Source organism: Chlorocebus sabaeus, chromosome 12, assembly GCF_047675955.1.
Source record: "Chlorocebus sabaeus isolate Y175 chromosome 12, mChlSab1.0.hap1, whole genome shotgun sequence".
NCBI lineage: Eukaryota > Metazoa > Chordata > Mammalia > Primates > Cercopithecidae > Chlorocebus > Chlorocebus sabaeus.
In genome coordinates, this window is record NC_132915.1 from 68099056 (window position 1) to 68125153 (window position 26098).

The 26098-nt window shown below is 53.1% G+C and overlaps 2 protein-coding genes across 3 annotated transcripts in view; both read right to left on the minus strand.

The window, feature by feature from the left end:
* CORO2A (coronin 2A) overlaps window positions 1–6777 on the minus strand; it is a 67910-nt gene extending 61133 nt beyond the window's left edge. Inside the window, exon 1 of the mRNA XM_007968618.3 lies at window positions 6572–6777. The gene's annotated coding sequence lies outside the window, so the exon portion shown is untranslated. The remainder of the gene's footprint in view (window positions 1–6571) is intronic.
* Window positions 6778–12406: 5629 nt separating this feature from the next.
* TBC1D2 (TBC1 domain family member 2) overlaps window positions 12407–26098 on the minus strand; it is a 61299-nt gene continuing 47607 nt past the window's right edge. For both annotated transcript variants that reach the window (XM_007968616.3, XM_007968617.3), the window contains 6 exons: window positions 24114–24301; window positions 22068–22544; window positions 16679–16799; window positions 14857–15042; window positions 13658–13779; window positions 12407–12980 (listed from right to left, as the gene is read on the minus strand). In XM_007968616.3, coding sequence (XP_007966807.3) covers window positions 12773–12980; window positions 13658–13779; window positions 14857–15042; window positions 16679–16799; window positions 22068–22544; window positions 24114–24301 — 1302 coding nt within the window. In that variant the 3' untranslated portion in view covers window positions 12407–12772. The remainder of the gene's footprint in view (window positions 12981–13657; window positions 13780–14856; window positions 15043–16678; window positions 16800–22067; window positions 22545–24113; window positions 24302–26098) is intronic.

Below are 26098 nucleotides of genomic sequence, written 5' to 3' on the forward strand. Positions count from 1 at the left end.
CAGGGGGCCTGCAATGTGGGCAAAACCCCAAACTCACCTCCCACCCAGGGCTGGCTGGAGGGACAAGACTCTTGGGCCCAGAGAACACACGCTTGCCCTGGTAGTCCCCTGCACTGCCTGTGGGCAGGGACATGCCATTTGTCAGACCCCTGCAAACTCCAGGCTCAAGGCCAGGCTAGAAGCAGCTGTCATATCAACCCTGCACAAATGCTCAGCTCCCAATTTCTTATTTGAATGAGACTTCACATATCTGCTCCTGACTGGCTGACAGATGCTGAGCAAGGCCCCATCTCTCGTTGGGCCTCACTTTACCTATCTGTGAAATGATGCCATGAGTGGGGTGGCTGGGTGGGGAGGGGCTAGGTTTGGGGGATGGTATCTTTATGGAACCCACCAACTCTGACATTCCCAGGATTGACTACAGGCAGCAGGGGATGGTGATTAAGACCCTGGATGCTGGAGGCAGATGACATGGATTGAATGTATGATCCTGGGCTAGCTACCCAACTTCCCTGGGCCTCAGTGTTCTCATCTATAAAATGGGAATGATAGTAGAAAAAAGAAAGTAAATGTTTATATTGATTATGTAGGATGAGAAGAGGAGAAGATATGGTAATTTATTTTGTCTGTTTTCCTGCCTTTTTCTAAAAGTCTCCATTATCAAGTGTTTATACTTTTAAAAATGTATTTTCTTTGTAAATTAACTTTATGAGATATCATTTACACATAATATATCCATTTTAAAATGGGAGAAATAGTAAGTAACAGTATCTACCGTATAGGTTGTTATGGGGATTGGGTTAATGTACATAAAATATCAGATGGTGGTAAGAAGTGCTAATAAGTGTTTGTTAAATAAGTAAGCCCAGGGCCAGCCTGGCTTCCTCCTCATCCTCCTCCTGCTCACCTGGCCTGGACCCCAACCTCTCTTTTAGCACTGAGTTCACTGCCCAGGTCCCACCACAGCACTCCAGACCTGGACTATTTCTACAGCCGTCTCTCTGCACCTGTCTTCGTCCATTGCTGCTGCTACAACAAAATACCATAAATTGGGTGCTTTGGCCAGGCGTGGTGGCTCATGCCTGTAATCCCAGCACTTTGGGAGGCCGAGTAGGGCAGACCATGAGGTCAGGAGATCGAGACCATCCTGGCTCACACTGTGAAACTCCGTCTCTACTAAAAATACAAAAACAAAATTAGCCGGGTGTGGTGGTGAGTGCCTGTATCCCAGCTACTGGGGAAGCTGAGGCAGGAGAATGGCATGAACCTGGGAGGTAGAGCTTGCAGTGAGCCGAGATCCTGCCACTGCACTCCAGTCGGGGTGACAGAGCAAGACTCTATCTCAAAAAAAAAAAAAAGAGCCAGTCATGATGGTGGATGCCTGTAATCCCAGCTACTCAGGAGGGTGAGACAGGAGAATCACTTGAACCTGGGAGACGGTGGTTGCAGTGAGCAGAGATCGCGCCACTGTACTCCAGCCTGGGCAGCTGGGCAAGACTCTATCTCAAAAAAAAAAAAAAAAAAAAAAATTGGGTGCTTTATTAACAACAGAAATGTATTTCTCACACTTCTGGAGGATGGAAGTCCAAGACTAAGGCAGCAGATTTGCAGTCTGTTGAGGGCCCACTTCCTGGGTCATAGAATGCCGCCTTCTTATTGTGTCTTCATGTGGTGGAGCGGGTGAGGGTCTCTCTGGGGCCTCTTTCATAACAACACCAATCCCATTATGAGGGCTCTGCCTTCCTGACCTAATTCCCTCCCAAAAGCCCCACCTCCTAATACCGTCACCTTATGGGGTAAGATTTCAACATATGAGCTTTGGAGGAACATAAATATTCAGACCATGGCAATCTCACAGGAATCACACCAATATTCAAATCTGGCCATGTTCCTACCCAATTCAAAAGCCTTCCATGGCTCCCTGCTGACCCTGGCTGAAAGTCCCAGATTCTCCATGAGACAGAGTTTCAATAAGCCACGTAACTTTTCTGTATCTTTGTTTTCTTAACTGGAAAAGAGGAATAAAAAGAGTAGCTCCCTCATACACTCACAGGATTCCATCGTGAGCATGGTGGGGTACACAGTCTAGCCCAGAGCCTGCCTGTTCCTCTCTTCCTCTTCTCTTACCATCAGTCTGTTCCAGCTCACGCTTTTCTGAACACGCCAGGCATGGTCCTGCCTCAGGGCTTTTGCCCCAGCTGTTTCCTGCACCTGAATGGCTGTTTCCCCAGAAATGAACCTGACTCACCCCTCTCTTCCTTCAAGCCTTTGCCTAAAAACCACCTTCTCAATGAGGCCCCCAGACCACCCTCGTTAAAACTGCAACCCCTCTTCCCATCACCCTCGCATACCCTAACCCCTCCTATATTTGCTCCATCTCATTTATCACCGATTTTATTTATCACCTATTCATCTATTTTACTTATTGTTTTTCATCTGCCTTTCCCTGCATCTGATTGTAAGTTCTTTGGGGGAAGATCTTTCTGGTCTATTTTGTTTAATGTTAGCACCTTCCCCCTTTCCCCAGCACTTAGAAAATACCTAGTACAGGTTGGGTGTGGTGGCTTACGCCTGTAATACCAACACTTTGGGAGGCTGGGATGGTCGGATCACTTGAGGTCAGGAGTTCGAGTCCAGCCTGGCCAACATGGCAAAGCACTGTCTCTACTGCAAATACAAAAATTAGCTGGCATAGTGGCACGCACCTGTAATCCCAGCTACTCAGGAGGCTGAGGCATGAGAATCACTTGAACCCAGGAGGCAGAGGCAGAGATTGCCGTGAGCTGAGATCATGCCACTGCACTTCAGCCTCGGCAAAAAAGAGAGACTCTGTCTCAGAAAAACAAAAAACAAAAAACAAAAAAAAAAAACTAGTACAATTTAGGTGTTTAATAAATACTGGCTGAATGACCAAACAAACGAATGAACATAAAGCACTTAGGACAAAATTAGGCTGGTGGTAAATACTCAACGAATGTTAGCTATTATTATTACTATTAGTGATTCTTCAAAGTGAGGCTCCCATGTCCCTCCTCCTTGACTTCTCCAAGCTCATAATCACACCTTCCTTGTCCCCACCACACCCTGCCAATCTCTCAATTATAGTAAGGAGCACACCACTCTTTAAATACCTGTATATCTTTCTCCATTTAGGCTGAACCAAATGAAATTGCCATTTCTTGTAAGTCAAAACAAGTCACATAATGGCCATTTCATGTAGTTTAACCTAGTAAGTTTCCCATAGCAGCCTGCAGACCCCCAGGAGGAACAGTTTGCCCACAGAAGCAAAGTCACCTACTCCTGCCCCTTCAGACCAGGTGTGATTGCAAAGCACGTCCAATCTGTTCTGAAGGAGGCAAGGCACGGATTATAGACTTACAATACAAGAAGATTCTGCTCAATTATTTTCTGGACCTCCTGAGATTTAATAGAGAAGATAAAAACACACCAACTTCTAAAACAATCCAGCTTCTGGTCATTTTGAAATAGCAGAGATTTAAGGCTGAAACCCCTCGGTGGGGAGCTAGCTGCCTGCCTCTAAGGAGATTCAATTAACGAATCTCCTTCCAATCTCGGCTTGGCTACTGAGATTTGTTCACTCTAAAAGGTTGGCTGTCAGAGCTCAAACAAATTCAGCAACTGCTGAGTCTACCCCCATTTCACAGATGGGGAAAGTGAGGTCCAGAGACGGGAATGGATTGGCCCAAGGTAGGGCAGAGGAACACTTCATCCTGGAATCTATGTCTGCTGACTTTAGTCTCATGGTCTTTCTTCTGGATTAAACTGTTTCTATGCTGGCCAGACTCTGGTACTGTAAGCTTCAGTGCCACTATTTTTTTAAGTTGTATTTGTCAAATGAAATGTTTATTAAGCCTCAGATAAAACACTGAACACTTCTTCACTAGACGGCAACTTCTTTATTTTTTTGAGATGTTGTTTCGCTCTGTCACCCAGGCTGGAGCGCAGTGGTGCAATCACAGTTCACTGCAACCTCTGCCTCCCGGGTTCAAGTGATTCTCCTGCCTCAGCCTCCCGAGTAGCTGGGATTACAGGCATGTGCCACCACACCTGGCTAATTTTTATATTTTCAGTAGAGACAGGGTTTCATCATGTTGCCCAGGGTGGTCTCGAACTCCTGACCGCAGGTGATCCGCCCACCTTGGCCTCCTAAAATGCTGGGATTACAGGTGTGAGCCACTGCGCCAGGCCAGAAGACAACTTCTTACAAATAACAGCACTACATATGTCTCTCTCTATAGTTACTTCCTTAGGATAAAGCCCTCAAAGTAGCTGGCTAAAGGCAAAGGGCAAGTAGGGTCATTTTCATGACAACAGTCTGCCAGATTGCTCTGCAAAATTAAATGCCACAGGCGAATCCCTACAGCCTTGCCAGCACAGAGTTTCATCCTTTTATTTTTATTTTTCCTAATTTTACAGGAATAAATACAGCCTCCTTTCATTTATTAAATGTTATGTGTTTTCTGGGGGAAAAAAAGGCACTCCAATCTTGGAATCAGGATCCCTGGGCTTGGTTGCTGGTTTGCTGTGTGACCTTTGCACAGTCACATCCCCTCTGGGGACAGGGGATGCCTATCTGTGAAATGAGGGGGTTGAATGAGATGATGTCTTAAGGCTCCTTTCAGCTCAGACATTCCATAATTCCATGGTGCACTTAAAAACTATTAGCAATTAAAGGCATAGCATGACTTTTTAATAACCCGAATCTGCCATGCTCCTAAATCAGGCCAAAAAGGCTTGAACTAGGCAAGCAGGAAAACAGGGCCCAGATTATACATGTGTCGAGATGACAGGAGACCCAGGTAGCACTTAAGCCTGTGCGTCGGAGCTGGGCTCATGGGCCAGCACGTATACTTTGCCTGCTTTTACGAGGGGATAATAACACTCATTTGTGGTCCGGCTCCCAGTCCTGTGCAGCTCCACCATGGCCGCAGGGCAAGGTCATAGGCACTACTTCAGCCCTAGAATTCCACAGACTTTCAGTCCGAGGTAGCTCACCCCAGGTTCTGCTTGAATACCTGTGATGACAAAGAGCTCACGACCTGTCCAGGGGCCTCCTGCCCTCTTTTGGCTGTAAGAAAGTCCCTGGGTGCGGGGCAGGTCATGAAGGGGACAAGAAAGTCCAGAAGGCTGAGAAGTGATTCTTAGACACTGCTCCCTCAAACAGGGCAGGCATCAGGCAGGTGGAGGGGAGGCCACATGGGGCAGGAAAGGCCTGCACAGGGGCTCCGGCTCTCCTCACTCCAGACCTCTCAGAAGATCCCCAGGAGGGGCAGGAAGCTCGGGAGACACATTCCAGTTCTGACGCACAGGTGGGTTCTGAACAAGCCCCAGGAAAGCGGAGGTTCCACAGTCTGCTCCAGGACAGACACCTCGGCTCCCTCTTCTTGCCTTGGCTCCCTGGGCTTTGATGGGAGAAACTGTTGGGGCTGGAGGTGAGCATACTTAAGGGACCTGATCACTGCTCCAGGGTGAGGGAGGAAGGGTCAGAGGTTGTTTGTGTGTTCAGAGCAGGACCAGCAGGAGAGGCAGCGACTGGGTAGCAGATTCCAGCCTGGTTTACAACTAATGAGATCCCCATCACAAGGAGTGTGCAAGGGGGCAGCAAGACCTTCCAGAGGGGATCTTACAGAGGGGCTGGGCCAGATGCCATAGGTCTTCTTTACCTAGGGAGCCTGGACCACAGTCCCTCAGACCTGTGCTCTGTCCCATTCCTTAATGCCATGCAGACACAGCCCCTTGGCATTGTTACCCCTCTGAGGTCCAGGCGTGGCCGCCAGTCAACCCTTGTCACATCAGCTAGTGTGTGTCACACCTTATCACACACTAGCTCTGGGACACTGAGCTAGGCACCAGCACCTGGCCTGGGTGGGAAAGGGGAAGGAGCTGTCCTGTACCACTCTGTAAATCGAGGTGCCTACGTGGGGCTGGTCCAGGCAGTCGTGCCGCCAGGAGTCCAGCCACCTCCAACTCCTCCAGCCCCAGACGAGTAAACCCTCTTGGCGGGCCGGCTGATGCCCCACCTGCACGCCCAGGCCGGCTTGGCGGGGACCCGGGGATGCCCCCCACCCCACCGTTTCCTGTACCAGGAAGCTGAGGCCCAGCAGGTAACGCAGCCAAGAGGGGGAGGGTCCCAACAAGAGTCCCATGGAGCACCCGGGCCACAGCAGGGGCCTGTCGGGACCGGCTGGCCGCGCCCAGAGTGAGCTTCCCTCACCGCGGGCCGGAGGGGTGGGCGGTGCAGACAGTACTCATGCGGGCAGCGAGCCGTCGGGAGCCCGGACCTCGGGGCGGCCCCTCCCAACAACCCCGCGAGAAGGGGGCCACCAATGAGCCCGCTATCCTGACGGGGAAACTGAGGCCTGAAGAGGAGCAGTGTTTTGTGCAAGGTCACGCAAAGGGGCTGAAAGCCAGGTCCCCCGCGCGCCGAGCCCCGCATCCCTCCCTCTCCGAAAGCTGCAGCCGCGGGGGGCTCAGCGCGCACGTTCCCCCCGCCCGACGCTCCCATTGCGCAGACCGGGAAGGCACGGCCGGCGGCGCGGGGCCGCCCTACCTTGATGACGGCCGCGCAGGTGGTGGTGGCGGTGGCGGCGGCGGCGTCCAGCTCCGGCTCCGCGCTCCTCGCCGCCCGCCGACTCCCGGCGCCCAGAGCCGCCGCCGCCTCCCTCTGCAGCCCGGCGGGCGGGGCTGGAGGGCGGGGCAGGGGCCCGGCCAAAGGTCCGCCCTCTCGCCCGCCCCGCGGGTCCGCCCTGGCCACCCTTTTCCGCCCCCACGACCCCAACCGCGCTCCTGGCTTCCCGGGGCGGGTCTCGGGGCGCGCACACGTGCTGGGAACAGGCGCGCACACGTCGCAGTGATTGGGGCGGGTTGCTGGCCACCAGGCGGAGGCTGGGGACAAGCAGAGCCGCCGGCCCCACGTCCCGCCGTGCCCTCTCTGCGTGGTGTGGGATGAGGAACCTGACCTCCGGGAGCCTCAGTTTCCCCCGTGGTGAAATGGAGACAATAACCGCGTCGGCCTTTTAAGGCTGTTTGAGCCCTGGATGTGACAATCCCGGACAGGTACAGTGCGCGCGCAGAGCCCGACCGGGGAAGCGCTCCTTTCCCCGAGCAGTTACAGCGGTTACCGAGGCTTCCCAGTCCGCAGGGAGGAGAGGAGCCGGGAGCGCCGCTGGGAGCAGAGGAGGACGCCCTTCCTTCTTTCGGGACCAGCGGGGGCGCTGCTGCCCAGCCTCGCCGGCTGGGGAGCCCTGAGGACACTAGACAATGGGGAGGCCCTACCTTTGGGTACCCCCACCGAACACTGCTGAGCCACGCACTGCTCTAAGCGCCTTCTGTGCATTACCTCCATTCACTGTCACACAGGCCTATGAGGTTGATACCATTACTCACCTATTTAACACAAAAGAAGGCTGCGGCACACAGAGGTTAAGTACCTAGGTTAAAATCACACGGCTAGTGATGCAACCCTAGGCAGTATGGCTCCCAGGGCTGCTAAGCTCACAGCCACTCTACCACACCACGTCTCCGAAGAGCTCTTGGTTTTGTTCAGTAAAGACCGTTATCTTGAGGGCCTTGAACTGCTCCGTGGCACATAGTAGGCACTCAATATAGCTGTGGAGTGGATAACAGAGCACACTATTACTACTTTACATATCTGTATCATTTCTTATAAGCCTAGCAACCCCTTTATTTAGCCACTATTATTACCTCCATTTTACAGATAAGAAAATTGAGGACTGGAGTGGCAAGGTACTTGGGTAGCTCTTGATTCTCTCCTTAGAATGTGACTCAGCTTTCATAGTCCACTGCACCACTCCCCTGCTCAGAGATGGACGGGCTCCCTGCCTACCACCCAAAGCCCATTGTGCAGTATGGTCCTGAAAACCCCCAGCCTACAGCTCTGATTCAGGCCTTCTGGAGTTGGACTGCCCAGCAGGCAGACTGAACGCATGCTTCCGGTGTTAGCATGCAAGAGTTGGGTATCTAAACTTTCAAAGAAGCATATGGATGGCTGGGCGCGGTGGCTCATGCCTGTAATCCCAGCACTTTGGGAGGCCAAGGCAGGTGGATTGCTTGAGATCAGGAGTTCAAGACCAGCCTGGCCACCATGGTAAAAACCTATCTCTAGTAAAAATACAAAAATTAGCCAGGTGTGGTGGCATGCGCCTGTATTTCCAGCTACTCAGGAGGCTGAGGCAGGAGAATCACTTGAACCTGGGAGGTGGAGGTTGCAGCGAGCCGAGATGCAGGATTGCACACATGGGGAAACTGAGGCCACAGTGGGCATGACCTACCCAGGATCCCCTAGCTAGAAAACCACATAGCACGTCTGGTTCCAAAGTTGGGCCCATCTGCTGGCACCTTCTATTAGGCCTTAGTGTGGATTGGGATGGGCCAGCAAACCTCCCTCTTCTTCCTTCCCAGTGCACCCACATGGCTGGCTTTTTTTTTTTTTTTTTTTTTTGGAGATGGAGTCTCAGTCTGTCGCCTGGCCTAGAGAGCAGTGGCGTGATCTCGGCTCACTGCAAGCTCCGCCTCCCGGGTTCGTGCCATTCTCCTGCCTCAGACTCCTGAGTAGCTGGGACTACAGGCGCCCGCCACCATGCCCGGCTAATTTTTTGTATTTTTAGTAGAGACGGAGTTTCACCGTGTTAGCCAGGATGGTCTCCATCTCCTGATCTCGTGATCCGCCTGCCTCAGCCTCCCAAAGTGCTGGGATTACAGGCGTGAGCCACCGCGCCCAATGGCCAGCTTTGTTAATCTTCCATGTGTAGGTAAACATCTTGTGCAGGACCAGAACATATGTGTGTGTGGTGGGGGTGGAGGACAAGTTTTCCATCTATATGCCCCACGTGGAACTTTCTGTACGATATGGCCCCATGTCCATGAGGGAGGGGGTTGAGAAAGAATGAGGAGACAGTGCCTGGGGGCTGGGGGTCTGTGTTTGGAGGATAGCAGCCTTGAACACGGGCAATCTCTGGAAGTGAGTACCTCTTCTGTTGCGGGATGTTGGGAGGGGGGCCTTCCACCTCCTTTGACCCAGCCCCTTTATTCTTAGGGATGTTGCCCCAGGGAGGTTCCCTGTGTTACTCCCTTTTCTTCTCCTATAGAGCAGGTCGGCCCACAGCTTGCTGGGGGCCTAAGGCCTGGGGAAGGCATGCTTTGAGCTTGAGGTCCTGTCCCCTAGGGTGGGAAGGTGGGGCTGAGGGATCGGATCCTCCAGCCCTGGAAGGCAGCATCCCCGGGGGAAGGGGACGACAGCTGTGGTGCAGGCCAGGAACCTGACACCAGGAGTGGGCCCCAAACACCCTCCAGAAAGAGCAGGGAAGGGCAGGCAGGTGCCCCAGGGGCAGTAGCAGCAGGCACAGATGCTCTGGGGTGGGCCCACTGGTCCCTGCTCAGCCTCCCTGCCATGTGGGTATCACACTTCCCTTGTTGTCTCTGATGATGGGGAGAAATAGTGCTACAATCGCAGCTTGAGGCAACCATGAGGAAATTCTTCCTCTAGTTTTCCTTGGCCTAGAACTATCTTCTGAGGGTATACCCAGGAGGCCACAGGCCAGGCATGCCCCTTCCTTGGGTCCTTGGGGAAGGTGTTCTAGGTTCCAGAGGTGGGGTAAACCAGGGGGAGTCCTCCCTGGCTTTGCAGTAAGGGCTCTAGGCTGAAGCACGGCTCCACCGGTCGCTGTGTCACTTTGGATAGGTTAGCTAACGTCTCTGAGCCCTGTCTACTCATTGGTAACCTGAGCTTGGTCTGGGTGAGTTGATGCTGTAGGACAGGCAGTTCTCAATCCCAGCTCCCTGTCAGGGCCTGAGGAGGCAGTTAGTCCTCACTGTCCTGTGTCCCCAACCCTTCTGTGTATGAGAATGCCTGGGCCCCACCACAGGCTCCAGGCATAGGAACCTAGCACCAACATTTTTAAAAAGCTACTCAGGTGATTTTTGTGTGTGTGTGTGTGTGTGTGTGTGTGTGTATGTGTGACGGAGTTTCACTCCTGTTGCCCAAGCTGGAGTGCAATGGCACGATCTCGGCTCACCACAACCACCGCCTCCCAGGTTCAAGCATTCTCCTGCCTCAGCCTCCCAACTAGCTGGGATTACAGGGGCCCACCACCACGCCCGGCTAATTTTTTATATTTTTAGTAGAGACAGAGTTTCATCATGTTGGCTAGGCTGGGCTTGAACTCCTGGCCTCAAGTGATCCACCTGCCTTGGCCTCGCAAAGTGCTGGGATTACAAGCGTGAGCCACGTGACCGCTACTCAGGTGATTCTAAGGTGCGGCCAGGTAGGAACCAGAGGTTCCATAGTGTTGGGCCAAATGCAAAGTACCACCCACCCCTCTCCCCAGGAGGGCAGGGAAAGAGCATAGCACCCAGCTGTGAGCAGAGCTTCTCCTCTGCCTGGGGTTGGGGGGATGTGGGGAGATGGAGGAGAGAGGAAGAGAAGCGGAGAGGAGGAAGAGAGGGAAGAAGAAAAGGGGGGAAGAGGGGAGAAAGGAGGAAGAAAGGAAGGAGAGGAGAATGGGGAAGGAGGAAAAGGGGGATGAGGGAGGAAGGAGGGGGAAGGAAAGAGGGAAGGAGGAGGCGGGGGAGGGGCAGGGAAGGGGAGGGAAAAAGGTAGAGGTGGGCTGCCATTTATCCAGTAGCCCCTGTGCCCATTGCCTGATTCTTTTTTGATTGCTGTTGCTGAAGAGGGAATGTGAATTCCAAGGCTAAAGGCAGAGGGACCTCCTGGGCCAGAGCTCCCCAGCAGCTGGGGCTTTTGCAGGCCTCAGGGCCCCACAGGTGGTGTTTCCTTCATAAGAGGGCTGCTTGGCCCGGGCACGGTGACTCACGCTTGTAATCCCTGCACTTTGGCAGGCTGAGGTGGGAAGATCACGAGGTCAGGAAATTGAGACCATCTTGGCTAACATGGTGAAACCCTGTCTCTACTAAAAATACAAAAATTAGCTGGGCGTGGGGGCGCATGCCTGTAATCCCAGCTACTCGGGAGGCTGAGGCAGGAGAATTGCTTGAACCACGGAGGCAGAGGTTGCAATGAGTTGAGATTGCACCACTGCACTCCAGCCTGGTGGCAGAGGGAGGCTCCATCTCAAAAAAAAAAAAAAAAATTTGGGCTGCTCGTTCCCGTCGGTGGCACTTTCCTCTGTGCCAGGCTCCAGGCTCTGCACCAGTTTACCTGCTTTAGCCCTCCTAGGAGCCTCATGGGGCTGGACCTCTCATCATCCTGACGACCAACCTAGGGGCACAGTATCCAGCCTGTGCAGGGTGCAGCTGGGCCCCTCAGCCACCCTCAAGCCACCAGCACACTTCATCAACAGTTTGGTGGTGAAAGGGCCTCAGCAGATGAAAGAAGTTGAGCAAGAATGAGAAAGGCAGTCAAGCCACAGTGCAGGGTATTCACAGAAAAGCGGGCCCTAGGGCCAGCCAGGAGCCCATGTGGACAGGGAGGAGAGGAACCCTGAGCGTCTCCTCCCCGAGGCTGCACAGGCGGTGCAGTGTAGGGATCTGGCAGCCTGGTGCACCAACCCCTCAGATTCACACCTGTGGGTGACAGTGGCTAGGGACCAGCCAGGGCTACCATGGGGCCTGTCTGTGGTCCCCAGTGATGGGGAAAGCTTCCTCCCCAGCCCAGATGGGAGCCTCAGATCAGAGCTAGGAGGTCCCAGGGCAGCGTCCCCTAATCCTGGGTGGTTTTCCAGAGAGGGGGCTTCCTTGTGAGAACCCCCCACGCCCAGTCCTTCATACCAAAGACAGCCAACTCAAGGCTAGGCCAGCACAGACAGAGGTTTTGCTGAGAAATGAGTTGCCAAAGTCATTGGTATGGCCTTCACCCCCTGCCTCAGGTGGGGACAGACTGAAGCCTCTATTTGCTGAGGAGGGACCTGGAGGAGCCTGACTCTGCACTGGGGCCACAGTGGGTGCTGTGATGAGCCAGCCCTGGCTTGCGCTGCAGCAGTCTCCACTTGCCACCTTCTCCTACCCTCCCAACCACCCATTTTTCAGAGGAGAGGTGACCCTCCATGCCCCAGCCTGTGAAGTGGGCAGTGGGAGGTCACAAATGGGGCACCTGACCCAGGGCTCTCTGCCCAACCCCCACACCAAGTTCCTGGTGGTGCAGCACACAGGGTTTCCCTGGGATCCCCCCAAAATGGACTGTGAGCAGAAAGGAGGAAACAGGATTCAGTACACGGACAGCATCCTGGATGCAGACCCAGGCAGCACTGAAAAGAAGCTGCTACCCAGAAAGACGAAACTCTAACATCTCAGGGAACCAGGCAGGGGCTGGCTCTACAGATGCTCACAGATATAGCAGCCAGAGATGCCCTAGGCTGGAAGGCTGGTGGTGGCACAACCTGGCACCGTGGACCCATCCAGGAACAATTGGTAACTGAGAACTGTTTAAGTCCCAAAGCTTATGAATGATTTCCACCATTTACATTGTTTCATATTGATATAACCTAGAGAATGTTCCAGGTTACCCTATAGAGGCAATGCTCTTGCTTGTTTACATGCCAAAGTGCTTGTGGAAGAGGTGACAAAAGGGTGGCACCCCTGGGTAAGTGCGTGCCTATGAAGAAGTAGCCCAACCAATGGCTTTGCAGGACACAATGTCCCGGTGGGGAAACTGAGGGCCAGAGAGGGGAAGGGACGTGTCCAGGGTCACATGGTGATGGGACACCCAGGGCTGGGCCACTGGTCCGTGCCCAACCTCCACGGGTGAGGAAGGCTTTGGGGAGGGGAGGTGGCCAAGTCAGGCCTCCCCCTCCACCTCGTCCTCGCTGGCGCAGCCCTCGGACATGGCTCTGCGCTGGGATGTCCGCCTCTCCATGTACTCGGCCTTAAGCTGCTCCAGCTCCCGCAGCTCAGCCTCCAGCCGCTCCCGGTGGACCATGCGCAGCTGCTGCAGCTGTTTCATGCGGAAGGGGTTCATGTCGTTGAAGGCGATGTTCATCAGCTTCCTGGGAGGAGGGCACAATCAGCCCAGAGCACGTCACCCCACCTGGCTGGCGTTTACCCACCTGGCTGGCGTTTACCAGGCTCTCCCAGACAGACATCCCCGCATTCCTTCTGCCCTTGTGGCTGAGCCCTGGCCCCTGCCCTCAGGAGGAAACAATGAATAAGATGATTTCCACCCACAGAGATATGTAATGAGGCAGGAGGAAGATCAGAAGAAAGACACCTAACCCAGCAGGGAAGGGCTGGTCATGGAGGGCTTCTTGGAGGAGGTGACATGTGAGCTGAGTTTTAAAGAATGAATAAAAGGTGACCAGGCAAAGAAGATAGTAGTGGTGGAAGTGGCAAGGAGGCATTCTAAGTAGAAGAAACTGCAAGGGCAAAAGCCCGGAGGTGAGGTTGTCCTAGGAACTCATATAATTCTGTTTTCCAGGAACACTGGCCGTGGATGTTCAGGGTAGGGGAAGGTGGGCAAAAAATGAAACTTCATGGAGGCCTCAAATGCCATATATTAAGGGGGCAGACAGATCACTCAGACAGACTTCCCCGAAGATTTCTAAGCTATTAATAGGAGCATCAGCGTCACTTACCAATTTCTACTTGCAAACATCAGCCTCCCCTCTGCTATGTGTCCTGGGGGTAGGTGAATGGTGGGAGTGGCAGGGGGGTGGGGGGTCCTCACCGGCTGTTGGAGATGGTCTTGGTGAAGAAGCGCAGGTACTGGTAGATTTCCAGGCCATTGTGTAGCCTCAAGATCTCCTTCTCATTGTACTTGAAAACGGCCAAGGCATAGCGAAACACCACCTGGGGGTAGAGTGGGGGCTCAGGTGGGGCATGGGAGGCCAGGCAGGTCATCCCTGGAGGGAGGGAACCTGATAGACCCAGGCAGTATGGAGGACCCTGAACTGGCTGCAGAAGTTGACGCCTGGAGGCACAATGTGCGGGGGAGGGCTCCAGGGGGCTGGGGGAGACTGAATACCCCCAAGGGGCGCACAGCTTGAAATCTGGGGATTTGGACAGAGTCCTGACTGTAGCCTGTCTTGTCTCACGACTGTGGGTGAGGCATGCCCCTGTGGAATCTCTTGGAGTTAATCTGTATCTTTACGTGGAGCTTTGGCAGGAACCAAACAAAACAACAGGCCAGATGTGGGGGTTCACGCCAGTAATCCCAGCACTTTGGGAGGCCAAGTCGGGCAGATCACCTGAGGTCAGGAGTTCGAGAGCAGCCTGGCCAACATGGTGAAACCCTGTCTCTACCAAAAATATAAAAATTAGCCAGGATTGGTGGCACACACCTGTAATCCCAGGCACTCCGGAGGTTGAGGCAGGAGAATTGCTTGAACCTGGGAGGCAGAAGTTGCAGTGAGTGGAGATCACGCCACTGCACTACAGCCTAGGCGACAGAGCAAGGCTCCGTCTCAAAACAAAACAAAAAAATCTCTGGGTGCTTTGTAAACTGAGGTGTAAACTAGGGCTGAGTTGGGGGACCTGCCCAGGGTCTCCAGGCAAGGTCAGGACAGAGCTGGGTCCAGACCTGAGCTCCGGTCTCTTAATCCAAGGCTTAGTCCAAACAAGAGGAAGAAAAGGAGGGCCCAGGTGACTGGGGGGGCAAGGACAGCATAGGGATGTGCCTCTCTGATCATGCTCACACCTCATCTCCACGGAAAGGAAATCCCCCAACTTTAGGACATATCTTCAGAGGCAGAACCACTACTTCTCATACATGCAAAGCACTTTACAGTTGACAAAGCCATGCTCTCAGGAGACGTTCTCAACAGCCCTGACAAGTAAGCATTGTCTTCCCATTCTCCAGGGTCAGAGTCAAGACCCAGATGGGTGAAGGGACTTGCTCAGGGGCCCCATCCCCTGGCAGCACCCTACCTTGGTCCCCTCGTACAGGAAGGCATCCCAGACCCGAAGGAGGATGTTGCTAATGAGACTGTCTGCAAAGACCACGAGGAACCAGTTGAAGGTGATGAGGGAGAGATCCACGTGGTGCTGCCCCAGGTGGGCCATCAGCCTGGGCAGCTTCTCCGAGAGCAGGTCCTGGAGCACCCGCTGGTCCACCTGGAAGCCAGTGAGGGAGCCTGTCATCTGCAGCCCCAGGATAAGGCTGCCTCCCTCCCTGCCCAGCCTTCCTACCCAGTCAGTCCACACAGTCCTGAAGCTGCTCTGGGCAAGTTCTTTCCTGCTCCTCAGGGAGCCAGAGCCCAATCTAACTGGGAGTCAGGTACAGCATCGTATCACTCCACTGCTCCTGACATAGGCCAGAGTCCTCTGGACCAGGGCACTGGGCTCTGCAGTGGAGCCGTGTGGGCTGGCATGTTCTCAGCCCCCTCACCCATCTGAATCCCTTGAGCCAAGCAGGAGCTCAGGGGCCAGCTGATCCTCCTGGCAATTCAGAGACACTGGTCTCATGCCCACAGGCCTTGGCAAAAGGGAAACTTTGTCTCTAGGATTATATCAGCTGACATCCACAGCCCCTTCTCTATACCCAATTTGTGCCTGACACCTAAGATGCTAGGCGGATGTCTGGGCCAGGGACAGGTGTGTGTGTGGGAGGGCATAATGTCCTGCCTCGCCAGACACCTAGGAATCTTCTCAAAGCAGGGTGCTCCTGGCCACAGTGGCCTGTGACCTCTCCTTGTGGCCACTGTCATGCTTCTGTCCTTGTTTCACTGGGTGGGTTAACCACTTTCAGCACTGGCTCCTTCCCTGGCTCTAAGACATGGTTCTTTCGTGGTTTTCCTCCTCCCTCTGTGATGACCCCATTTTATTCCCCTTGCTCTTCCTTCCTGGAACTGCTGGTTGCTCAGTCCTCTCCCCTCACTTAACGTCCTCTTCCAGGCATTAGCATCAGCTGTGGCAAATAGCCAGTAGCTCCCATCCTCCCTCACCCAGAACCTTGGGTCATCTACGGAGGCCAAGTGTCCAGTTCAAAACCTAAGGTAACTCCCTGAATCTGAGATGCCACTGACCTACTGAAGGATTTATGGATGAACTGACACAATGCCAGAAATTTACTTCGAGATAAAGCAGGAGGAGTGGATGAGAGTTCGGAAGAAATAACACTGGCTCCCTGGGTTGATAACTGAAGCCAGGTGACGGACATATGGAGGTTCATTATACTATTCCCTCTATTGTTTTGAATGCGGGAAATTTTTCATAATAAAATATGAATAAAAGGGGCATAGAACACACATCAATTTCAGAGATGTTAAGATGTAAAAATTAAATATGTACATTTCCTAGCCTGCCTTGCAACTAGGATAGCCATGAAATAGTTCTGACCAGTAAACTGCAAGTAGAAGTTGCTGGGTCAGGGAGCCAGGTCCTGGTGTTCACCTTCTGCTCCTCCTGGCCTAGGCCATGGCCACAGTGCTGGAGGCAATGTAGCCATTTTGTGACCAGGAGGTGATGGGTGTGAGGATGAAGGCCACATGCCAGAGATGGCAGAGCAGGGAGCTAGGAGCCTGAACCCAGTGGTTCTGCCTGGTCATTCACTATCTGAGAAAAATAATCCCCCATTGAAGCTGTTGTTAGGTTGGGCTTCTCTTCCATGCAGCCAAATGCACTCCCACAGTACAGAGGGAGAAAAGGAAGTCTGACAGATTCCCAACTTTCCTCAGAGCCACAGGCTTCTAGGAACAGCTCTGGGGCACTGCCCTGCATGGCTGCCAAGTCCCCTCCCCGCCCCACTCACCTGGGATGCCGTCAGTGTGTTGGAGTAGTAATCAGTGGGCATGATGGTCTCCACAATGGCCACCAGGCACCAGAAGGCGCTCTCCTCTTCCTCTAGGACCAGCAGAGCGATGGCCGCCAGCCTGGAGTGGTAGGAAAGGAGGCCTGGATTGATTACAGAAGTCGTGGCCCTGCCAGGCAGCACGTGGCAGAGGTGGCTTCCTGGGCTCCAGGGGGAAAGTCCTTCCATGTGAGCACCAGTGCAACCCCACTCCCTAACCAGACTGGTGCTCCTGGCACCTGGGGTGAGACAAACGCTCTTCGGGGGAGGATGATTGGCGTTTTCCAGAGCAATGGGGATCGCTTCAGAGCAGGGGCTCTGGAGTCAGGCTGCTTGGGTAAATCCTGATCTTGCGGCTTCCTGGGTGACCTGGGACAAGTTACGGAACCCCTCTAAGCCTCAGTCTCATAATAATCACAGGACTGTTTTGAGGATGAACAGAGCTCATTCAGTGCCCCACATGGTGCCTGCCACACAGTGAGCTCTTTATAAATGTGAGCTATCCGCACCTTAATATTCACAGGCTTTGAGACCTTGGCAAGCACGCTAACCTCTCTGGACCTCGGTTTCATGATCTGAGATTAGATATTTATTGTTAGCAAGATTAACAGTATCTATCCCCCCAGGGCCATGAGGTGTCTTGAGACAGACCTACGGTGCCTCGCTCACTGCCTGGCATTTACCAGGTGCTTAATGCACATAACTTTTTTTCTCCTTTATTTCCCCTGCCCACCAAGTTAGCATAAGGCTCTAATGAAATCATGGGTAAGAAACAAACAAAACCCCACAGGGCTGAGCAGGGAAGTCTTCCTGGGATAAGCACTGTTTTCTCTACTTCTCCCATCTTCCCTGGCAGCTCCCATCCCGGGCCAGTCCAAGAAGACATTTTCCAAAAAATGTCTTTCCAGGGACTACTGGTCTCCCAAGATGCGAGGTGAACACAAGGTTCTATATTTAAAGATATCTGGGGAATGCTGCACATTGTAGCCCCTGGAGGGTTATGATGTACACAGTCTTAGTAAAGCCTCTGAGAAGTCCTGTGGTAACAAAATCCTGTGTGGCTGATTCTAACCCAGCGTCACCCAGGGGGTCCACAGAACCCCTGTTGTCCACTGCACCCATGGGGGCTGAGTAGAATGAATGTTCCTCAGAGGACCCTGGGGAGATGTCGCTTTAGAAAGCCTCTGACTCTATGGTCATAATGAGCATTTAAGGAACACATTCCGTCATCCATATACTCATGCTTCTTTGGGCTCTCTCTAGATTAGATCATGACCTCCACCTTCTTTTGAGGCTCACAACTCTTAGAAACATGGTTGAATCCCAAAAGAAAAAAGAAATATCCCTTCTCTTTCTCTAGTAGAGTGGGAAGGAATTTCTCCCAACTATGGTTCAAATATTTGTATAAAACCTTCCTGAGTTGAAGCTGAGTGGATGAAGAGAACATTCACAGGTCTCCTGGGAAATAGGAGACTCTGTTCTCTCAGAGCTGGTGGGGAGGGACCTCCACAGGTCACTGAGTTCAAGGATAGCAAACGTGGCATACACTGGCCTCTATTCTCTTTGTCTGTGCCCAGGGCAGACATAACTAACTGATCATGGCAGCATTCCCTTTGCCTAAGCCCATGGTAGACATAAGTAATTGATCACAGTACTCTTTCCCACTGAGTCTGAAGGCTGCCTCAGAAACTCTCTCAGGACAGGGCTCCAGGTAGCTGCTTCCTACTGGTCGTTTCTGGTCTAGACAAACTCCTTATTGCAGTGGTTGAAAAACCAAGACCCAGAAAGCAGAAGTTACCTGCTCAACATAGTCAGTTGGCAGCAGAGTGGAAATAGAACCCAGGGCTCCCAAAGTCTAGTCCAGTGCTCTCTCCACTCTATCCCACCCTGTTCCCCCTGAGCCTCAGGATGGCCTCAGTCTAGGGGTTAGCTGCCAGCATTGGTTTAGACTTCAGCACATGTTAAAAAGTCAGTTATCTGAGGCTGGTGGCTAGGATTTACTAACTGCTCAGGGGTATGGCTGAATTCGAACCTAAGGGCATTCAGGGCCCAGGTAGGCTTGCAAAGAAAGGAGTGTGTTGATGGGGGGGAAACAAACTACTTTTAAAGCACTGTACTTATTTGCACAGGGAAATGGGTTTAAAACATTTCCTCTAAATTAGCATTAGCTCATCACGGTGGTCTCCATCACTATCTAAACAAGCTGGATTTGTTGCCTTAGAGGCAGGGTCTGTCATCTTGAGACATCAAACATGCAGTTCTTTTTCTTTTCCTTTCTTTTTTTGAGACAGAGACTCACTCTGTTGCTCAGGCTGGAGTCCAGCTGCATGATCATGGCTCACAGCAACCTCTGCCTCCTTACCACCTCAGCCTCCCAAGTAGCTAGAACTACAGGCATGTGCCACCATGCCTGGCTAGGTTTTTTTTTTTTTTTTGACAGGGCTTTGCCATGTGGCCCAGGCTGTCTCAAACTCCTGGGCTCAAGGGATCCACCCACCTCAGCCTCTCAAAGTGCTAGAATTACAAGCGTGAGCCACAGCGCCCGGCCCACACGTGGAGTTCTAATGGCTACCACTAGATGGCAAAGAAGACATGTGTCAGGAACCTACAGGCTTGGGCTTAGAGCCTTCAAACGAAGACCTTGCACACGCCACATTTGAACAGGCTTTCTATTATGAAATGGAGTCTTGCTCTGTCGCCAGGCTGGAGTGCAGTGGTGCGATCTCAGCTCACTGCAACCTCTGCCTCCCTGGTTCAAGTGATTCCCCTGCCTCAGCCTCCTGAGTAGCTGGGACTACAGGCACCCGCCACCACGCCCAGCTATCTGTTCTATTTTTAGTAGAGACGGGGTTTCACCATGTTGGCCAGAATGGTCTCAATCTTTTGACCTCATGATCCGCCCACCGGCCCACCTCGGCCTCCCAAAGTTCTGGGATTACAGGCATGAGCCACTGCGCCTGGCCTATTATGTTTACATGAACACCAATTATCTGCACTTGCATATCAAATTTAAGTAAAAATACCATTCAGAGAAAGATATTTTAGAAAACCTGTCTGGGGACCTTTCACCTCTCGTGGTCTCAGTTGTCCCTTCTGCGCCCCCCTGTGGCCTGTGTGCTGCCTCCTTCTACACAGGCAGAAGGTTCTCGCCTTCTATGAGGCTTATCTCAAGAGCCCCTCCTGCCTTAGGATTTTTCTCTGCCCCTCCAGTACAGGTTGAACTTCAAAAGCAGGTCTCAAGAAGGTTACATCTACATAAGAGAAAGGTTTCTGTGGGGCCTCAGCACAGACTCTGACTACTGCTATTTGGAGAGAAGGCAGGTTGTAGAAAGGACTGGGTTTGCGGGCTGGGGGCGGCCAGGGCCCAGGGTAAGCAGTTGGCTGGGCCAGCATTTGTGGTGAGGCAATGGGCGGGTTCCTCGGCCTCTCAGACCCTCTCATGTTTCATCTGGGCATGGGGGCACCAGTGAAGGTTTCTGTGAGGATTAAATGCCATCAGGTGTTAAACACCTGGCATCCAAGAGGCCCCCATTATGCATTACTTCCTACCTGGCCTTTGTGTGAAATGCAAAAATTATTATTCATTCTGATCTCATAGCTTCCAGCTCCCTTCACAGCTATTCTTACAAGAGGCTTTGCAGGTTTTGTTTCTCCTGGATTTTAACATGTTCAAACAAATGAGAAGTACAGGGGCTTTTGTCAGACTGTTGAATGAATGAAATTTCTACAGACCTCCCCTGTGGCAGGCATTTAGCGTGGCATGAAATCTGAACATATTTTCCAAGGAGGCTTTGACTGAGAGGCATTACTGTTGGAGTTTAACTCTTAATTCTCAGGAATTGTACATATACATGCTCAATGTCACCCAATTTTAGGCTGGAAATAGAGTATGAAAAGTATCTACCTTTGGAAACCACTCAAATTTGAGTAAGGACACTGAATGTTGATTCTGTGTTAAATAAATGTCACGCGCCACCTACTCTGAAAAAAGAGCAGTATGGCTTATATAAATTTTGCTTAGGTATATGTGTGTTTAAAGTAAATTGAGTCAAAACTTGCTTTGGGAAAATATCTGCAACTATGCAGCTTCTACTGAAATAGCTGGGGCTGGAGTAGGGGGATGACAGTCCCTCACAGTCTTGGAGGGGAGACAGCCCTGTGAACCAGGTGACCTCATCCCCTATCCCCAGTCCCTCCCTCCATCCCCCACCAATTGGACCAGAAGTGGAAATTATTCCTGACTGGGCCAATCAGATTCTTTCTTTGGGGAATTTAGGCCTGGAACACAAGGGGTGGGGTGAGAAGACTCACTGAAAGGCCCAAGACTCAGGGGCTGAGGTCTCCATTCTGACAGCCTTGATGGTCCCTAAATGTCCAAAGAATGAATGGACAGAGGCTGGTCTGCTGAGAGAGAAGGAAGCAGACACACATAATGAAGAGAGGCCAGAGGCCATGCAGCTGCAGAAGGCAGCAGAGCAGTACCTTGGTGCTATATGAGCTCAGGGGATGGCATCCCAGGACTGTGGCACGAAGGCTGCCCCCTGGGGTTGTGCAGGGCTGTGGCCCTGCTGCAGAGAGCAGCTGCCTTGACTTCCAATGACCATCTGGTCCTCAGCTCTGTTTTCTTTTCCTGGCTTCTGTGAAACCCCCTTGTAACATTTAGAAAGTCCCTTTTCCCAGGGTCTTCTGCGTGGGTTTCACTGAAAGCAAATGATTCCTGACCCAGAAAGTCCTGCCATGTGGGTGGGGCCATACCCTGTAGATTCCAGCAGGTCAAGGTTTGAGATGCCATGTGAGTTGTACCTCCCCAAGCACAATCAAAGGAGAGAGCAGGGACAAGGGGCCTGGAGCTCTGAGCTCTGGCCCATCTCTATCTTAAACATGTCCTCTCACCAGCCTGTGGTGGGGAACCTGGGCTCATGTCTCCAGGTTCTTGGGAGGCTCCAAAGAGAGAGAGAGCAGTGCTCTGAAACAGCAGTCCCCAACCTTTTTGGCACTAGGGACCAGTTTCATGAAAGACAATTTTTCCATGGACTGGGGTGGGGGAGGGGTGGTTTTGAAACTGTTCCATCTCAGATCATCAGGCATTAGATTCTCATAAGGAACACATAACCTAGATCCCTCGCATGCAGAGTTCACAATAGGGTTCATGCTCCTGTGAGAATCTCATGCTGCCGCTGATCTGACAGGAGGCGGAGCTCAGGTGGTAATGCTGTCTCGCCCACCGCTCACCTCCTGCCGTGTGGCCCCATTAACAGGCCACAGATGGCTATTGGTCCATGGTCTGAGGGTTGGGGACCTGTGCTCCAAAAGGTAAAGGTCACACCTTCACTGGGCTTTGGTGGCTCACCTGTTCAGGCCTTGGCAGTAGCCGATGGTGGGGTTCTGCCAGGAGAAGGCCAGAAGCACCCGGCGGAGCTTGTCGGGGAAGCTGGAGGTGGGGCAGGTGAAGTGCTTGTTGTTGGGGAAGGTCCGGTTCAGGTCCAGCTCAATCTGGCGGGCAGCAGGGTGCTCGCGGGCCCGGCCCCGGCTCAGCAGTTCCTGGTAGCAGCCTGGAGTGTGCAGGTGCTGGACACGGAGGTGGACCAGCCACCTCCAGACACGAGGCCGGTGTTCACGGGGCACTCCTGCCCGCAGTAGCTGCTTGAGCTCAGCTGAGGGCACAAGCTCGCCCAGGGCAGCCCAGCGCTCCCGCAGTGGCCGATCCACAGCCTCGAGGCCCAGCAGGTGGTGGGAGCGCACCTCCAGTGCCTGGATCTTGGCCAGCAGCTTCAGGTCTTCGACCTCATAGTCGGGCACCGTCAGGAAGCCGTACTCATCATACTTACTGCCAGCAAAAGTCCACGTTAGCAACACCTTGCAGAGCCCTTCCCTAGATAAGGAGTGGTGGGGACAGGGAGGACCCCAGGCCAGGTTCCTGCCCTGCCTTCACTGAGGGTTAACCACACAGCAAGTCACTTCAGTTCTCCCAACCTCAGGTTGCAAATCTGTATAATGGGTATAGGAATCCCTGCTCTGCCACCTGAAGACCCAGTGAGATCCTCTGTTGTAAGATGCTGGGGGCCTAGGCCGGGCGCGGTGGCTCAAGCCTGTAATCCCAGCACTTTGGGAGGCCGAGATGGGCGGATCACGAGGTCAGGAGATTGAGACCATCCTGGCTAACACGGTGAAACCCCGTCACTACTAAAAAATACAAAAAAAAAAAAAAAAAAAAAAACCTAGCCGGACAAGGTGGTGGGCGCCTGTAGTCCCAGCTACTCGGGAGGCTGAGGCAGCAGAATGGAGTGAACCCAGGAGGCAGAGCTTGTAGTGAGCTGAGATCCGGCCACTGCACTCCAGCCTGGGCGACAGAGCGAGACTCCGTCTCAAAAAAAAAAAAAAAAAAAAAGATGCTGGGGGCCTAGATAATGCCTGGTACACAGTAAATGCTCAAGAGATATTTACTAATTCTATGCAAATATAAAGGACCCTCTTATTATTCCATGCAGCCTTAGGCCCAAGGAGTCCCGCACTGTGCATACGGAACCCCACTTACCACAGCCAGTAAGCCCAGGGATGGACGGGGAACAGATGGCACCAATGACAGGCAGAGGTGGGAGAGCTGGGGACGCCTTCCAGATGGCCTTTCATTTATTCAACTCACCTCCACTCTATGCCCTGCCTGCACAATCTCATTTAATCCTAATGATCCTGCAGAGCCAGTGTATTTGCCCAAATCTTGTATCTTCTTTTCCTTCTTTCTTCCCTTCCCTTCCTCCCTTCCAATATATTGCCCACGCTGGTCTCAAACTCCTGGCCTCAAGCAATCCACCCAGTTCAGCCTCCCAAAGTGCTGGGATTACAGGCGTGAGCCACTGTGTCCAGCTCTTTGCACACATCTTATGGAGGCCTAGTACAAGGCTCAGAAAGGTAAAGGGAATTGTCACACATCGAGAGAGCCAGGACTGGCTCCAAAGTTCGAGCTTCTGCCACTGGACTACTCAGCCTCCAGGGGCCTTCGAGCATAGCCACGCTCCTTTCTGTTGTATTTAACCGCCCGTGCCCACTGTGCGCAGCAAGGGCTTGGTGCAGAGGAGATGACCTGCTTGTCTCCCCTCCTCCCCTCCCTGACAGGCACATATGGGAGGCAGCCACATTTGGGAGGCAGCCTGGAGAAACAGAAAGCACGGGGCTGTGGAGGCAGCCTGTGCCGCAAATGTACCGTAGGGACGTGGCAGGGGTCTGCCTCCTCTGAGCGTGAACCATCTCAGCTGCAGCAGTACGCTCATGCATGTGAAGATCAGAGAAGGTAATGCTGTGCAGGACTTGCACGTGGTTGTCAGGACCTGGCAGCAGGGAAACTGGGGAGGAGCTGCCAGCTCACATAGACCAGCCCTGCCTGGGCTGCCAGGCTCACCTGATGGGGCTCAGCTCGATGCTGTCAGATGAGGCCTCCCCGGCTTCCCACTGCAGCGCCTCCTGGACAAGCTGCCTCAGCAGCTCTGAGCACTCGCTGGTTTCGTCCCCCAGGGCCTCCTGCAGCCTTCTTAGCCCAGCCAGGTACTTGCTTTCCACCTGGCAGTTTCTGGCTTGGAGGTAGGCGCACTGCAAACAGAGAAGGGCTGGTCAGGCTACCTGGTGGGAGCTGGGCGGCCCCAGAAGCCTGAGGCCTGAACAGCTTTAGGCAGCACAGCCCTTCCAGCTCTCATCTGCCCCACTCCCGACTCCCAGACCTTCGTATAAGGGAAAGGAGACGGGCCCTGAGGCCAGTGGTTTTTAGCAAGGCGGGCAAGAGAGGACCCAGCCCAGGTTGGAGCTGGTTCAGAAGAAAGAGGAGAGGGGTGTGCAGAGACAGCACAAGCTCTTACACAGGTTACAGTCCCATCCTGGTTCAGCCACTGCTAGCTGTGTGGCCTGTGGCAAGTTACTTAACTTTTCTGTGCCTTAACTTCTTCATCCATAAAATGAGGATCATACAGAGTCTGCCTCAGGATTTGGGTGAGGATCAGATGAGCGGATGTGTGTAAAGCCCTTCCCAGGGTGCCTGGCACAGAGCAAGCTCTGCAGGTGGTATGACTGAGCAGCTCCCAGGGCACGGACACTGCCCTTGTGCCTGCCCTCTGCTGCCGCCACCTAGGCTCTTTCTGTTCCTCCAACACACATCCCTCCCACTTCACAGCCCTCCTGCACCCTCTTCCCTTGCTTGGGACACTGCCCCCCCAACCCCACCTCGCCTTGAACTTTTGTGTTTCCATTTATACAAGCTGGGTGGTACTAGGCAAGTCAGGCAAGTTCCTTGTTTTCCATTTTTGTGAGATGGGGACAGTGAAAATCTGCTCATAGCACTGCCATAACCTCTGGGCCACCCCGAATCCTATCTCATCCTGGGGTGGCAGCAAGGGAACAATTCTGCTGCACCTTTGCCCAGTTGCCATCTCCAAACACTTGCCGGGCACCAGCTCCAAGCCATCCTCTGTGCCTGTTCTTCTACCTATCCCACCTGGTGCCTACCTCTGTCACCTGGACTGAGTCCCACCATTAACACCTGTTTCAGGGATTGCTTGCTTTTTTTTTTCCAAGAGAGTCTTGCTCTGTCACCCAAGCTGGCGTGCAGTGGCACAATCTTGGCTCACTGCAACCTCTACCTCCTGGGTTCAAATGATTCTTGTGCCTTAGCCACCTGAGCAGCTGGGATTACAGGTGTGCACCACCATGCCCGGCTAATTTTTGTATTTTTGGTAGAGGCGGGGCTTTGCCATGTTGCCCAGGCTGTTCTTGAACTCTTGGGCCCAAGGATCCACCTGCCTCGGCCTCCCAAAATGCTGGGATTCCAGGCCTGAGCCACCGCACCTGGCCCCTTCTCAGGGATTTCTGCTGCTGATTCCAAACAGTCTCCCCACTTCCAGGCTCACCTCCTCAAGCCCACCCTCCTGAGCAGTCACAGCAGTCTTCTCAGAACAGGAACAGAAGTCTGATTGAGGACTTCTCCACTCAGAATCCTTCAGCTCCCCAGTTTCCTTGGAGTAAACTCCAAATCCTCATCTCCAGCCTCATGTCTCACTCTCCCCAGCCCTACCCCCTGCCTCTCAGACCACACATCTTTACCATGCTGTCTCTTTTTCTGGAAGGTCCTTCTCCACTGCTTGCCTGGGTAACATTAACTCATCCTTAGGACTCAATTCAGAAGGTACATTTGAATTGGACCCCCAAGAATCCCACAAGTCCAAGTGCATCTTTTTTTTGGGGTGTGACGGGGACGGAGGCTCGCTGTGTCGCCCAGGCTGGAGTGCAGTGTCTTGATCTTGGCTCACCGCAAGCTCCACCTCCCGGGTTTATGCCATTCTCCTGCCTCAGCCTCCCGAGTAGCTGGGACTACAGGCACCCGCCACCACGCCCGGCTAA